The sequence below is a fragment of the Lepidochelys kempii genome, chromosome 2 (assembly GCF_965140285.1).
Source record: "Lepidochelys kempii isolate rLepKem1 chromosome 2, rLepKem1.hap1, whole genome shotgun sequence".
Lineage (NCBI taxonomy): Eukaryota > Metazoa > Chordata > Testudines > Cheloniidae > Lepidochelys > Lepidochelys kempii.
Genome location: NC_136381.1, coordinates 175,208,814 through 175,225,270, shown reverse-complemented (window position 1 = coordinate 175,225,270; position 16,457 = coordinate 175,208,814). Strand labels below are relative to the sequence as shown.

Here is a 16,457-nt window from a genome sequence, read left to right as displayed (position 1 = left end):
CCCATGTACACTAAAATATTTTGGCTGTGAAATGGAGCTATCAGCAAGAGAAGTCAAAAAGCCACCCTCATGGCGGCTGATAGAGAGAAGAGCAGACATACAACCATTCACAAGGGAATTTACTCTACAAGTTGTCTCACTGAGGTCAACTGACAGTTTAACGACCTACTCAGCACCAGAAAGGCTATTGCACTCTAGCTCAGTAAGAGGAGGGAGAGGAACCAGGACAAGTATCCACAGAGGATCTTCTGCATCCAAACAGCCTCACATACAGAATAATGTAAAACCTGAAGTATCTATTGGACAGGTACAGAGTTTGCTTATGCTTTGGAGCTTATTCTATTTGTCCTTACAGCCATGTATGCAAACCTCCGGACATGGCTGTTTGTGAAGAATAGCTCATACTACCTACGTTTATTGTCATTCATTCTGGCAGAGAAAACAGAAAGGGTACAGTTCAGATTCATCAGAATCTTAGGGAACTAATAGTATTCTTATTTTAGAGTGAAACAAAGTAATTACACATTTAAAAGACAGATGTCACTTCGTTCTACTCGGGGAGCTTAAAAAAAATCATTTCAGCAAAACTTTAGCAGGCCCCTCTTGGTTTGTTTGGTTAGTCCATCCTTCACAGTCACTTGATTAATAGAGACCAATTAGTGTATGTAGTTAACCCACTTTTACAAAACTGCCTACCCAGCACAATAGCTCTTGATAAATTTATGACATTTCTGGAAGGGTACAATACTACTTCCATTAGGCTTTAGCAGAAGACCAACACAACTTAAGTCATCTTTTACCACTTGTTAGGAAACTTGATACCAGCAGGATCTGAAAAATATTGTTTCAGAATAGAAAAATATATTAGTGGCGTAAATACTACAGTTGTTAACATAGCAAACACTTTGGCTTCTGTTGAATAATTACATGGCATATAATCATCCTAGTCACAGAAATCTAAATTGTGTATACAATTTGCCCAGTGAATAATGGAATTATCTTGTCATGAAACGATTTTTTTTACTTGACAAACTAATATTATATTAATATAGTCAGGCTCCCTTAAATGAATACCTGTTGAGAGAGGGTTTTATAATAAGAATTACTTAAGGCTCGGTTACACAGGACTATGATTTTTGCTATAAAACTGATGTACTGGGTTGGCTGGGCAGCTCTCTGTGGTGAGGAAACTCTGGATACCCCTAAAGTTCAGAGGTATCCAAAGCTTAGACACACTAACCTACTATCACTGCCTAGCTCCAACCTCTGCTGTAGTAGAGCTCTGCCGTATGATCTGGCAGCAGCCATCTGCCAACCATGTCAGGCATCTCTAAAGGGAAGGGTCCACACTTTCCTCACACCCCAGGCAGCCATTTTCAGCAGCCTTCCCATCATTATTTGAGGGGAGGCTCCACAGAGTGCCATCCCCCAAAAGTAGCAGTGGTATCTTTTTGAAAGCGGTACAGAGCAAAAGCATGCCAGAGTGTCCATGAAATCAAAAAGGACATGAAACTTGAGGTTTCCCAGAAAGGCTGAGCTCTCTGGGACATAACTAGCAGGAAAACCAAAAATTAATGGTAGTGAATGGCCAGCACAGTTAGAGATTGGAGGAAGAACCAGGGAGACATTAAGAATGTTCTTCCAAACCTAAATTACATTTCAATTTGAGTCCAGCTTATGAATGGATGAAAGTTTGTAGTGCCGTGGGGTGACAGACTTAGGGCTGGTCTACACTAGAAAATCAGATAAAAAAAAATCAACAGTCCTGAGTGACATAGTTAAGCCAACCAAAGTCCTTGGGTAGACAGCGCTAGGTGATCAGAATTGTTCCGTTGACCTAGTTACCGCCTCTTAAGGGGGAGGATTTACTACAGTGGCTTTTATAGGTACATGCGTGGAAAAACCAAACCAGCTCTGTACTATTAGAGGGTCATACAATTTCTCCCTCTCAACATTCAATGCGAGCTGTACACCTGAGGGAAGAATTATGTCCTCAATGCAAACCATTTTTACTTTTAAAAATATTCTATTAAAAAATTAATTTTAATGACTCTGTTAAATTCCTTAGGATTCAGTTTTATCCTGTGCCCAGTCATATAATTTAAGATTTAGAAAAAGAAATACATGAGAATAGACACTGAGATGTTTATAACCTTTAATGTACATGTTAAAACTGATAACTGATGAAAATTAGTTAACATGGGGGGATAACTGTTCACTTATCCTGACCACAAGCATTTTCAGCCTCTAATAAACACATGTAGCACTTAGCGAGCAAACAGAAACACATTTATAGCTGAGCAAAACACCTCAGTGTAAACATACACATGTACATTACCTTAGTATTACACGTGTTACTGAGCCTAACAAATAAATTGGCAGGGAATGCTCTTTGTCAACACTGTATGAATTTAGCATTAACACAACCTTGATGAACAGTAAAAATCAGAAAATGTAACAGGAATGCCAGATGTTGAAGCAACTGAAGAGTTATTAGAAAGGAAAGTTTTGCAGTGGTAGCCTCTCTGTAAAAATAAGCAGCTCTCAAGGGCTTTTTTAAAAAAAGAAAGAATAGGGAAAACAAGCCTCTAAATTATAAATTAAAAGAGATACTGGACCTATAAATGCATATATTTATAGTGTCTGATCACAGATTTGTACTAGTGCACATAGAAAGCAATGGCAAACCTCTCCCGTTGGCTTCAAGGGGCCCCGGATTGGGCCTTCTGGTTTTAGACATAAGTGTGTATCCTGTATTATTTTAAGAACACCCCCACAACATCTTTACTTTCAAAAACTTTTTAAATTGGGCTTTGTTTGAGGCACAACAGCAGTACAAGTGGTTGTTTCGTCTTTTAAAGTAATGTTTTAAAGATCCTAATAGAAACGCTCAGCTACATTAACAAGGCGACAACACTGGTGACAGCAATATCACCACATGTCCTCTCCATGTATGGTATCTTTTCCCCTAGATATTTCAAACTATGCATGTCAATGGAAAAGATAGCTTAGGCTCTTATTATGGGATCACTCAATATGATCAAGTTAGTGCCATTTCACACAGTTTAATAATCACAGAGGGGCAGGAGTACTGAAGTAGGGTTACCATACGTCCGTATTTTCCAGGAAATGTCCAGCTTTTTAGTTCTTAAATCGCCATCCGGGAGGAATTTTTAAATATCTAAACACACCCAGGAAAACAGGGATGTATAGTAACCCTAGATGGGAGCTGCAGGAGCAGGGCTTGCAGGCGCCAGCAGCATGCAGAGAGCCCCCGCCCCCCCGCCCCTAAGAGCCAGAGGGACCTGCCGAGCGGCGAGGTGTGGAGTCATGGCGGTGTTTAGCTGGGGAGGCTCCTGGGAAGCATCCGGCAGGTGCCTCTGGCTCCTAGGGTCGGGTCGGGTCAGGTCGGGTCAGGGGGCTCTCTGCCTGCTACCAGTGCCTGCAAGCCCCCCTCACCTGACCCTAGGAGCCGTGGAAGGGGGGGAAAGAGGGCTCTCTGTGCGCTGCCGGCGCCTGCAAGCCCCGCTCCATGGCTCTGGCAGGTCCCATTGGCGCTTTTTCCCAGCCAGTGGGAGCCATGGAGCTCGCGCTTATGGCGGGCGCAGCACGTGGAGACCCCTCGGCTGCCCCTGATCCTAGGAGCCAAGGGACCTGCAGCAGAAGGGGTGAGTAGGGGAGCGGGGGGCGGGGAGGGTGAAGAGGCAAGCGGCGAGGGAGCCAGTGGCAGGTGGGGGTTCTCGGGGCGAGCATGGGGGTTTCTGGCAGGGGAGAAGGTGAGGAGGTGAGTGGCAGAAGGCGAGTGGTGGGTGGGGGACTGAGGAGGGACACAGCTAGCCAACAGCGGGCCAGGGAGTGAGGAGGGGTGTGGAGGCAGGGCCGAGCAGGGAGGAGGTGGGACCTGAGGCAGAGTGGGGGTGGAGCTTGGGAGGAATGTGGGTGGGGCCGAAAGCACCCCAATGTGGAGTGTCCTCTTTTTCTGAATGTTCAAATATGGTAACCCTAACTGAAGGATATAGTAAATTCCTGTCCCCCTCTGATATTATATTCAGAAAATCCTAATTAAAAGACAAAAGTGAGATATAGTATTCAAAAAAGAATTATTTGACAGTTGCAGGGTAATGTTGTCCAATTTTAAAGATATTGAATGCTTAAATAAGTGGGAAGGACAGGTCTGAAATCAAATTTAGGCAGCCTTCTCTTCTACTGGGCCTATTATACATGTACTGAACTAGCAAAACCAAGACTGCAGCATAGAAAAATGAAGCTCAACCTGCGCTCTTTATTCAGCAATAAATACGTTTGTTCTGTTCCTTCCCCAAAATAAAGTGCTCCTAACCCATCGTCTCTGCTTCACATTTATAATCATCCAGTACACAATTAATATCCTGTTAAACTGCACAATCCAGTGGCTTTGTTCCCACACCTCTTCATCCACTATTACATGTCACATCTAGAGAAGATAAACCAAGATAAATTGTTTTATGAACTTATTTAAATCAGGGAGCACTGACTTAAATCAAAGTGATTTACATCACTGATTTTAATGATCTAAATCAGTATGCAGGAAGTCTTGATGTAAATAATTGATTTAGTCTTCTTTGGAAAAAAAACTAAAATGTACAAATGTCAACAATTTTCCTTTGTTTGTAAACATTAAAACATGTTGATTTGCAATTACATATCGTCCATACACTAAATGTGATGTTTTTTGCTAACTAGGAAGATATAGTATATCACATTTAAGCAATTTATACAGCTTAACATACATTTATTCAAATTCTTAATTTTTTCCCCTTTTTTATTATATTAGAAAATGGTGGCTCATTTCTTATTTAGTAGATAAAGTTTAATATAAATCACAAGTAAAAAAATAATTTGGACAGAAAATGGAATTCAGTTAAAATGCACAAAATACAGCATTTTAAAATTGTTTTTCATTAGCTATATAAAGCTACCTTATATGTGATGTATACATAAGAAGAAAAGTCTAACAAAACATGTTTGTATTCAGAACTGACTGATTTATTAAACAAAGGAAGTATCATTGGTAATTAGTGAACTGAACTGATTGTTTCCAATCACCATGTCCTTCAACATTTTAAGAACTAGTAGATCTCATCTTCTCAGACCTCATTTTTATTCATAGGTTGGAAGAGGAAAACAAGCATTACTGTTTTTTCAGCTCCCAATCAGTTTCTCAATTTTGAATGAACTAATCATTGAACTGAACTGATTGAACAAACAGAAATAAAGAAAATATTCTCTCTGCACCTGCTTAAGAGGCTACTTCTGTCAAAAGCTGGTTTAGCATTTCAAACTGGTTCTCGGTATGTGGCCAGTGACTTCCACCAGCTCCGTGGTTTGACTTTCTTTAAAAATGTTTACTGCTTAAAATTTAAATTAAACTTAAAAAAAATCAATATATTATAGTAAATTTAGGCCTTCACATAGGTTGTCAAAATTAAATTTGAAGTGAATAGATTACATAAGAAAAATTTAACTGAATTTAAAATCTGTTTTAATAAATAAATTGCAACTTGATTTAAAAACATTGATTTTTTTTCCCACCCTGATTTAAATGACTGCCCTGTAACACTTGTCATAACATTGCTGAACCTGCTAAAGGAGAAAGGAAGGTGTTGCTATATAATCCTCACATAATGTTGCTTAACTAGGAGCATGACAATAAATCAACCTAAGGATTCTGAAGGAGTCTTACCTGTTCCATTTAAAACCTTTTGACTTTCTGAATATACCAAGGGATGCCATATTTCCTGTAATATTAATGTCATAATGAAGAAAATAGACCTGATTCTCTTCTTATTTACATCTGGTAAATAAGGAGTAAACTCACTGAAGTCAATGGAGTTACCTTAGTATGAAAATAGTGTGATGGGAAAATCAGGCCCATTACTGTCTCTTGCTCCTTGACAAAACTGCTTCCAGATCAGTATATTTTATATCACAACTAACTTCATACGTGGGCTTCGATACTTCCTCTTAACCAGCAGGGTGATACACCCTGTGACAACTACTTGCAAATGAGTATATTTTATAACATGATTAATTTCACATTTAAGCTTTAACAACTAACTCCTCTTATTCAGACACTTCAAAAATAATGCATTTATCTCAATCAATCAATGCTGCTTTAAATGTAGGGTTTGACACATTGACATTTTATACATGAGTGAAAATTAAATGAACTATAAAATACATTTATAAAACCAGAGAGAAATGTAGCTTTAGTTTCACAAATATGAACAAAATTACTTACTTGCTGGTGTAAATTAGCAAAATGACATGATTTGTTTTGGCCCAGTACCTTCAAATATTTGAAAACAACTTGCCCTTTATCTAGCAAGTATATCAAGAGTGTATTATATACAATTAAATATCATACAAACTTTTCCGCCATTTAGAGTCTGATGAGCGCATAGGGTGGGATTTTCCAAAGCACTCAGGTGTCGGCCTAGCTCTGCTCCACATGAACCCAAGTGCAGTTTTCCAAGGGCACATCTACCCTCAAAACGAGCACAGTGCTTGTGTAGTGCTTCAGTAAAAACATTACTATGCCAATGGCACAGCTCCCCCAGCCCCCATCAGCATAGTTAATTCACCTCCATGAGAGGCAATAACTATGCTGACACTAGCAACCCTCTTGTTGACATAGTGCTGTCTACACCAGGGGTTTAGGGCTGGTATAACAGCGTTGCTCAAGGGTGCGGATTTTTCATAATTTTATCCATCTATGCAGAGGAACAAAAGTTCCTCTGTTTTCCCATTTGCAATCATTCACTCGGTTTCCTAATAATATAAATGTTTCATTTACAATTTATCTACATGACTTGATATCTTGTTTATCCCAGTCTCCTATTCCATGCAGTAGAAGCCAAGCTCAAAGGAAGGGGAAAGTTAAAGATCAATTATTTTTGTGGCCATGAAAAAAAAAAAACATGTCACAGACTGAAATCTGGTCTCCCACCATGAAATCTGGTCTTTTGTATGCTTCTACCCTATACTATAGGGATTTCACATGAGAGACCAGCGTTTCTCAAACTGGGGGTCCTGACCAAAAGGGAGTTGCAGGGGGGTTTTAAGGTTATTTTAGGGGGACTGTCGTATTCCCACGCTTACTTCCGCGCAGCCTTCAGCGGAGGCAAGAGAGTGGCGGCTGGTGGCTGGAGAGCAGCAACTGTTGCCTGGGCGCCCAGCTCTGAAGGCAGCACCCTGCCAGCAGCAGCACAGAACTATGGTGGCAATAGCATACCACGCCACCCTTACTTCTGTACAGCTGCCTTCAGAGCCGGGCTCCTGGCCAGCAGCCAGCGCTCTCCAGCTCTGAAGGCAGAGCCATCACCAGCACCAGTGCAGAAATAAGGGTAGTACTACCGCAACCCCCCCCCCCCCAATAAGTTGTGAGGAGTCGCAAGCTCCTTTTTGGGTCAGGACCCCTACAATTACAACACTGTGAAATTTCAGATTTAAATAGCTGAAATAATGAAATTTACGATTTTCAGACTCCTATATGACTGTGAAATTGACCAAAATGGACTGTGAATTTGGTAGGGCCCTCCATATAGGGAAGTAGAGCCTTAGCTGGTATAATTCAGCCTTGCTTCACTGAAATCAGATCAGTGTATCTCCACTGATTTTAAAAGGAAACTGCCAATTTACACCAGCTGAGGACCTGTCCCAACATATCTGGGTAGGCATCATCTATTTTTATGTGATTCGTAAGTGTACTGCATTTTACAGATTGTAAACAAAATGAGATGACTACAGGAACTGAGTAAACTACTGCTGGTACTTTACTAGCCCAAATGTTGCAGTAGGAGACAACAGTATAGAGTACTAGCCAAATCCTACTTTTTTGCCCCCAACTGAAGAATTTCATACATTTACTTCCATGTTTACATCTGAATTTCAGACCAAATTATTTCAGGTTAAAAAAAAAATTATTTCCTCTAGCCAAGCCACACCCCTATAGGATCTCAAGTCAAGCAGTGTCTTTTCTGGCTCAGGCACCACCACCAAGAGTACAGATTCTCCAGGTTAGATTATGCCCTCAGTTACATTCGTACAATCACATTGAACTACTTGCTATCTTTACATCACAAAGTTATAAGCTTACAGACACTCTTTTCAGAGTTGAAGGATACATAGGACCAAATTCAGAGTGGACGTAAGTCACAGAATCACAGAAATATAGGGCTCGAAGGGACCTTGAGAGGTCATCAGGTCAGCCCCCTCTGTAGTGACACAGGACCTAATACACTTAGACCATGCCTGACAAGTGTTTGTTCAACCTGTTCTTAAAAGTCTCTAATAATGGAGAGTTCACAACCTTCCTTAGAAGCCTATTCCAGAGCTTAACAACCCTTATAGTTAGAAAGTTTTTCCTAATATCTAACCTAAATCTCCCTTGCTGCAGATTAAGCCCATTACTTCTTGTCCTATATTCAGTGAACATGGAAAACAATTGATGAGTCTTCTTGATAACATCCCTGAATACATTTGTAAACTGTTAGGAGATCCTCTCTCTCTTCTTCTGCCCCGGTATTCTTTTCTCATGACTAAATATGCCAAGGTCTTTTTAAACCTTTTGTCATTTTTTGTTGCTCTCCTGTGGACTCTCTCCAATTTAGCCATATCTGTCCCAAAGTATAGCACCCAGAATTGGACACAGAAGTCCAGCTGAGGCCTCATCAGTCCCAAGTAGAACAGGACAGTTACCTCCCACGTCTTACATATGACACTCCTGTGAATACACCCCAGAATGATATTATCCTTTTTTGAAACTGCATCACATTGTTTAGCCCATGTAATTTGTGATCCACTAACCCCCAAATTGTTTTCAGCATGACCACAACCTAACCAGTTATTCCCCATTTTGTAGTTGTACATTTGATTTTTCCTTCCTTAGTGAAGTAATTTACACTTATTATTGGATTTCATCTTGTTGATTTAAGACTATTCTCCAGTTTGTCAAGGGCATTTTGAATTCTAATCCTGTCCTCCCAAGAGCTTGTACCTCCTCCCAGTTTGGTGCCATCCATACATTTTATTCTCCATGCCATTATCCAAGTCATTAATGAAAATATTGATTAGTACCAGACCCAGGACTGGTCTCTGTGGGACCCACTAGATACATCCTCCCAGTTCAACAGTGAACCATTGATATCTATTCTGAGTACAGTATTTCAACCAGATGTGCACCCACCTTACAGAAATGTCATCAAGACCACATTTTCCTAGTTTGCTTAGGAGAATGTCATGTTGGTCTATGTCAAAAACTTTACTCAAATCAAAACAGATCACATCTACTACTTCCCCCATTTTCTAGGCCAGTAACCCTGTCACGCAAGGAAATAGCTTGTCAAGAACAAATCATGCTAAACCAACCTATGTTGGCTATTCCTTATAAACCTTAATATCCTTTAAGTGCTTACAAACTGATCGTTTAATAAATTATTTCAGTATCTTTCCAGGTATTAAAGTTAGGTTCCCTGGTCTGTAATTCCACAGGTTCTCTTCATTCCCCTTTTTAAAGAGAGGTACTATTTTTGCCCTTCTACAGTCTTCTGAGACCTCACCCGTGCTTGCCAAGTTCCTGAAGATAATTACTAAGGGCTTGTATACACCACGCAGCTTTTAACGACAAGGTTGTGTCAACACAGCCTTGTCACTAAAAGTCAGCATGTGTAAACACTCTTTCCCGGTACTTTGCTGGCACTTTTGCCAACAAATACTTCCAGCCCCGCGAGCAGCGTTAGCGCTCTCCTGCCGACAAAGCCACATTCATACTGCCACTTGCGTCACCAAAACTTTTGTCTTTTTGCGAGGGCACTTTTTTAAGTACCCGTGAAAGACAAAAGTTTTGTCGACAACTTCACAGTGTAGACATACCCTAACAGCTCTGAAATTACTTCAGCTAATTCCTTGAGTACCCTGGGATGAATTTAATCAGGCGTTGTGGACTTGAATATATCTAACTTACTTAAATATTCTTTAGCCTGTTCTTTCCCTATTTTGCATTGTATTTCTTCACCCATGTTAGCATTGTGTTGAGTATCTAGTCACCATTTACCTTTTAGTGAAGCTTGAAGCAAAACAGGTCATAAACACCTCAACCTTCTTGGTGTCATTATTAGGTCTCCTTCCCCATTAAGTAGAGGACCTACATTTGCCTTTCATTGTTCCTAGTGTATTTAAAGAATCTCTTCTTTTGCCTTTTATGTCACTTGCTAGGCAAAACTCAAAATGGTGGTGTAAGTTACACATGAACAGGTGGATAAAACATTCCTTTTATCATATAAATTGTAACAGGAAAAGGAACTGGTATAAAAAGGTGCAACACCCCCTGATTTAGCATACACCTTCTAACACCCTCCTACTAGTTCTCCCTCACCAAACCCACCCCTACATTACAGCAGTCCCTTGCTTGAACCCTTTGGCATGTAGGCTACACCCACTTACCAATGTGTAATTTACAGCACCATTTGCATCCAACTATTAAGTCAAATGTTCTCTGTGGTAGCACTCTTCAAGACTGATCTCCCACTACACTTTGAAATTAACGGTTTATTTATGCAAAATGAGTCGGATAAACACTAATAATTAGAACAAAATGACATCTTTTTAAACTTCATTTTGCAAACATTAACCGATTAAGCATGCACTCTTAGGAATGAATTTAGTAGCTGAATCTGGATCAGATTCACAAACTGCTGGAAGATGGGAACTCTAGGTCTTCAGTACACAACACATGAAAACTCATGATCAGATGGGAGCTCTTATATCGGAAGACAATGCACCTTACATCCACTGTTCCTTAAGCAAAAGCTCGGGTTGGGTCTGTAGTGATAGCATATTACAGTTGAACTAGCAGAGGGGAACTGGGCCATAAGCTATTTTCTACTTTAGTCTCAGTAGGACCATCCCTGTGTATGTTCTCCTACACAGCTGAAACCCAAAGAAGAAATATCAAATCTGTGAGTTTCTGAGGCTAAGTTGTCCACCTCATGAGGAACGAGCAGTCATTTAGCATGTTTGTAACTAGTGCCTGCGGTGTTTATAACCAGAGTTCTGCAAATTCACAGATGTTACTCCAAAAGGTCCATTTTCTTGGGCCTAAGGGTAAGACTCAGAGCACCAAGTCCCAGACAGACTGCTAAAGTGTTATGTGCAGTCCAATAAAAGATTTTACCTCACTCACCATGTCTCTCTAATGTAGAGTAGTTTAAGAATAGTGATTCTAAACATGATGTGGTGACTCTAAATATGAAGGGGAGTTTAATCAATAGTCAAGGCAAAGACCTAAGAAAAGAGAAAAAGTGTTAACATTAACTGTGTTGGTGGAAAATGTGCTGGCTGCATTAGCTACAAATTAATGTAAGCAGGGATCTGTCCAGAAGTCCAATTAAAGTCTGTATTAGTCAAGTGTAGAGCTAGTCAGTGCATGACTCACTGTTTCAATATGTGATCAAGAAAGCAGCAGCAAAAAAAGTCTTTACATACTGTTTGTTGCTTGAAGGATAAAATCATATCCCATGAAAATCACATTTCTGAAAGTATCTGTAGAGCTTATGTGGGTGCCCCGCTACATATAAATCATAGGAGTTTGAGTCAGGAAGTAAAGATTAGTTAGGAAAAACAGTCTTTCAAACTCAGACTTTCAGAAAGTTTGCAATAGTTTCTTTCCAGGAAAATCTCTACCATATTGAGATGATGCTGCAAATTCCCAACTAAAAGTCAACTGCATCAAAGTTGCTTTGTTTTTTCTATACATTATTACTTATTAAATTGTATTGAGCCACTCACATATAACACAAGGCCTGGTCCAATTCCTCAGAAGCCAAAAGGAATTGAGAATGCTCAGTAGGTGCTAAGGATTTCTCACTAATGAGTTGGATCCCATGGTGCTTTAACAAAAAAACAATGCATTTTACCTTGACCTTGTAGTATTCCCTGATTTCAGACTTAATGGAATCAAAGTCACCACTGATGTAATCAGGCAAGAAGCTGAAAGAAAAGCAGTGAACAGTAAAATGAAAAATTAAGGCATTTTATTTTCTTAAATTAATAAAAAAAGATGGGGGGAGGAATATTCCTCTCTCAAAGAGAAAAGAAACAAGATTATGAAGCAGTCTACATAACAAAATTAATACTAAGTAAGCCAGCCCCTATTTTAACATGCTGCAGGACTATAATAAACTGGTGTCCTCTCTATTCTAAGGGGCAAATACTACACCTTTACATAGACACATGCAACTCCTAGATGGGAATTCAGCAAGAGCTGTGCACGCATTTTAAGACAGATTGGCTCTAAATATTTTTTTTATTTCAATACATTGCCATCAACAAAACAGCTTAAAAGCCAATTCATTATACTGTACTATCTAGTCTCTTAGGATCTTGTTCCTTTGCTAACAGCAAAAATAGTTTCAGAGTGTCAGACATTTAGCAGATTTTGTTCTTTTATCAAAGTGTTACAAGACATTATAGGCAAGTGAAATCCAACATAACATCTCTGCTCACATTGGCTAGAAAGAATAATGGATTCTTGATGGGAGAGGGGCCACCATGAAACGCCTAAGTGTGAGCTTCTATGCTGGCAAGCAGCACACAGAGAGAAAGTTTTAAAGGGATCTGAATTAGCCCTCTGCACCTTCAGATGTCATGAAGCCTTTGGAACTTTTGTGGGCTGGCAGCCACTAGAGATAATTTGTTGCCCAATTTAGCACTCAGGAATCTGTGCCATACATTGCACCTACACACATATAAAAAAAGAGCTAATCAATTAAAAGTTACGTGAAAATCCATTTAATTTGGTTTTAATTCGCCTAATGATTTAATACACTAAAAATGTGCTGAATAAAGAAAGTTTGTTTAATCTTCTTCCTGCTGTGGTATGCTCAGACCATTGCATGAGATGCTGGGTTTATTTTTTCTCTAAATACCTATGGAGAAGAGGACACACTGTATTAATATTGGCAACTGCTCATTTGTTTTTTCAGGTGGTTTGTTTTTAAGTTATTACTGATGTTCTATTTTATTATGGTTCCCTCTCCCCCTCGCCTTTAAAAAAATAACCAAAAACTTGCCCAGGATAAGTACTCCTAAAAATTATCTGTGCCTGAGGTTTTGGAAACATTATCTCCGTTAAAAAAAAAAAAAGGCTAAGATCTGTAAGAATTTAATTTAAATTCTTAAAAGCATCTCTCCCAAAGTGTCATTGTCTTTGCTGTAAACAAACATAGGAATGGAGATTTTAGGGTATATATTTTACCTTAATTGGGTTGGTTTCTCCCCAGAATAACTTTTAAGTGCATCAGACAGATTTGTAAACTCCATTATTATTTTAAAATGTATAATGAAACTTTAACTGTGCTATACAAAGTATCATTTAAGTGTTTTGAAAAAACAGTTTTCCATGTTGCTAAAATCTTGTAAATTTAGATAAGATAGCGAGAGAAATGAAAAGGAAAGATAGTATTATGAAAGTGCCGGTTACTGTCCCATAAATAAGGCTGAAGTTAGTTTTGAAATTAAGTAGGGATTGGGCCATTTTGTAACTTTCGCTTGAGGTCAGCATGATTTTTCAAAGGATTTACATGTAAATTCACTCACTGGCTTATAACTTAAAATTAATTTTAAAAAGGTTCTTAAAGAAATTTAGCAGCACATCAGGAAAATTTTCTCCCACTTATTCTGTTAAGATCAACATCTTCTTTAAAGTTCCCACATGATTAAAGCTCATAATAATCTTCTGCACTGGTTATATTAGATTTTTTTTTCTTTAAAGACTTAATAGTTATTTGCCATCATTGTTCTTAATAACTGGAAGTTTCTTTTTCAGCAGGAGCTGAAAATAATACTCTTCTACACAGCATAGAACTCCTCTCTTTCAAAACAGCCACATTGTTCCCAACAAAAGCAAAGCCAACCTGTTCTCAGGGAAAATGGCAGTTCCGTGCTGCCTGGTTTTATCCAAGACTCCTGCATACTTGAGCAGGACACTCCAAGTTTTAGGGAATGCTCCTGCGCCCACTGAAGTCAATAACAAAACACACTACACCTGACCCTCTCATTCTCATCAGTGTAGCTCTACTGACTTCAACACAAACGTAAGTGAGAAGAGAATCATTCACTTCAGTGGAAATAGGGTTGGACTCCTGGTTTGTTCTAGTCAGACAAAAAACATCTGTTCAATAAGGCTGCTAGCAATTTAGTTTGCTACTGAGTCTATGTATACTAATGTATACTAATTAGAAGATCTCAGAAGCCTAAGAAATTTCAAAGGTGAACTCCTATCCTTTGTTCTTTTCCCTGCTTTCCTACTTGCACATGCAGGGGAGGCTATTAAAACTAATGATAGGTTTCAGAGTAGCAGCCATGTTAGTTTGTATTTGCAAAAAGAAAATGAGTACTTGGGGTACCTTAGAGACTAACAAATTTATTAGTCTCTAAGGTGCCACAAGTACTCCTTTTCTTTTTACTAAAACTAAGTTTACTCTGGATGTAAAAATGGTGCCCCCACAAGTCAATTCCTGCCCTTCACCCCATCTAAGAAGGAAAAACAATTGTTATGGAAGGCATCATATGATATGTCACATTTACTTCTATGAACTTCCATAGATCATTAGTTGTTTTATAATTAATCTTGCTCAAACACCACACACATAGTCCAGAGGTTTTAATGTGGGCAAAACTGACGTTTATGATCACCTGTTTTCTTATGCTTCAATTCCTTACACTAATTACTAGCTGCAGTGTTTTTCTAACCATTAACATTTCATAACATAGATGTTTCAACAGACATATTGAGGGGCTAGGAGCAGAATTACAAGAGAAATAGAAACAAAACACATCCTCTCCAGGTAGCAATTTACCAGAGATTCTGGCTTAACCCAAATTGATACTAAGAAACTGTTGCTAGTTGAATTTACAAACAGTAAACTCAAGAAACTAGTACAAACCATAACAAGTAGCTTTGCTGTATCCCTAGAACACCCTGCTTTGGCTTCTGATCAATACAACTCCTACATAGGTCTCTCTCCTCTGGGCAAAATACATCCTTTTTAAAATGTTGACTTCAAATGGATTCAGCTTCACCTACTTATCTCAAAGATAGGCATGCCTTCCTGAGAGGCCTGTGAACTCTGGCTGAAAATTAACCCCCGCAAATCCCAGGCCACTGCCTCCCCCTAGAAACACCACTGGGGGCTAGAATAGAGCAAGGCTTCAGAATCCCCCACATGGGGCACCAAACGGCCTGTATGCCCAACCCCAAGGTTACTGTAACTTCTCCTTTCTTCTTCTCTTTCCCCAAAACATACAAAAACAAACAAAGGAGGAAAATCTTTGAAAGGGTACAGCATTCCTGAAGGACATGCTGGGAATTTTTAACTGGGAATTGGTCCTGCTTTGAGCAGGGGGTTGGACTAGATGACCTTCTGGGGTCCCTTCCAACCCTGATATTCTATGATTCTATGATTCTATGACACAAAAGACACACACCATGAGTTAGATTCACAAAGAAACTTAAATGAGCATCACCATGCCTACCTTTTAAGTGTCTGGGAAAGCACTGGGATTCACAAAGCCTGGGCTTCCTACACAATGAATGGGGAGAGAGAGGCACCTTAGAATGGGATTCACAAAAACCAGCACACTAGGTGGCTCCTTGCCTAAGGTAGCCAAGGTGAGCTGCTAAGCCCCGCTACCTCTCTCACAGAGAGGCATCTAAATCTGGCTTGCAGGAGTGAAACTCCCTGTGCCTGGGAGTCTCAGCTGTAAACCCCATGTGACAGTCGGTACCTGAAAGTATCACTCTGGAAGTATCACCCCATATTCACCACTGTCATATAATTATATGTTTTGTACAAAGTATGCCTTGTGAGGTATCATTTTAAATGTCTTGATGTGTTGAACATTAATATCCTGATGGATTGTATGTACTATAGTTATATGTGAAGTTATGAAGTATTGCTATGTGTTACTGCAATATGTTGTGAGTTTGGGAACACCCATGGCCAGCCTTTCAGTTACGACAAAGGAGTAGCCATCACTGGCCAGATGCTCATTAATGGCTTAACACACAATCTACTATCGCAGAGGCTTAGGGTGACCAGATGTCCTGATTTTATAGGGACAGTCCCAATTTTGGGGTCTTTTTCTTATATAGGCTCCTATTACCCTCCCACCCCCTCCCGATTTTTCACATTTGCTGTCTGGTCACCCTACAGAGGCTCCTTAGAGAAGGCACATATGCAATGGAAACTGCTTGACCAATGGAGACTGCCTGGCCCCCACAACACAGCAAGGATCTTTCTAACAGCTGGAAGAAAGTATAAAAGAGGGAGAATGATACCATCATGCGGCGTCTCTCCCCCTCTCCATCTCAACACCTGGAGGACCATCTGGAGGTAAAAGACTTTGAACTGTGAAAG

General features: G+C 39.6%; 1 protein-coding gene across 9 annotated transcripts in view; it reads right to left on the bottom strand.

Annotated features, from left to right (window-relative positions):
* TPK1 (thiamin pyrophosphokinase 1) overlaps positions 1-16,457 on the bottom strand; it is a 481,390-nt gene that overhangs the window by 225,411 nt on the left and 239,522 nt on the right. For 8 of the 9 annotated variants that reach the window (XR_013635371.1, XR_013635372.1, XM_078851688.1 and 5 more), the window contains one exon: positions 11,955-12,027. Coding sequence is in view for 7 of the 9 variants with exons in the window: in XM_078851688.1 (XP_078707814.1) it covers positions 11,955-12,027 (73 nt within the window). In the remaining 2 variants the exon portion in view is untranslated. Of the gene's footprint in view, positions 1-11,221; positions 11,323-11,954; positions 12,030-16,457 lie in introns of those variants that run through there. The other variant, XM_078851691.1, reaches the window with a different exon arrangement.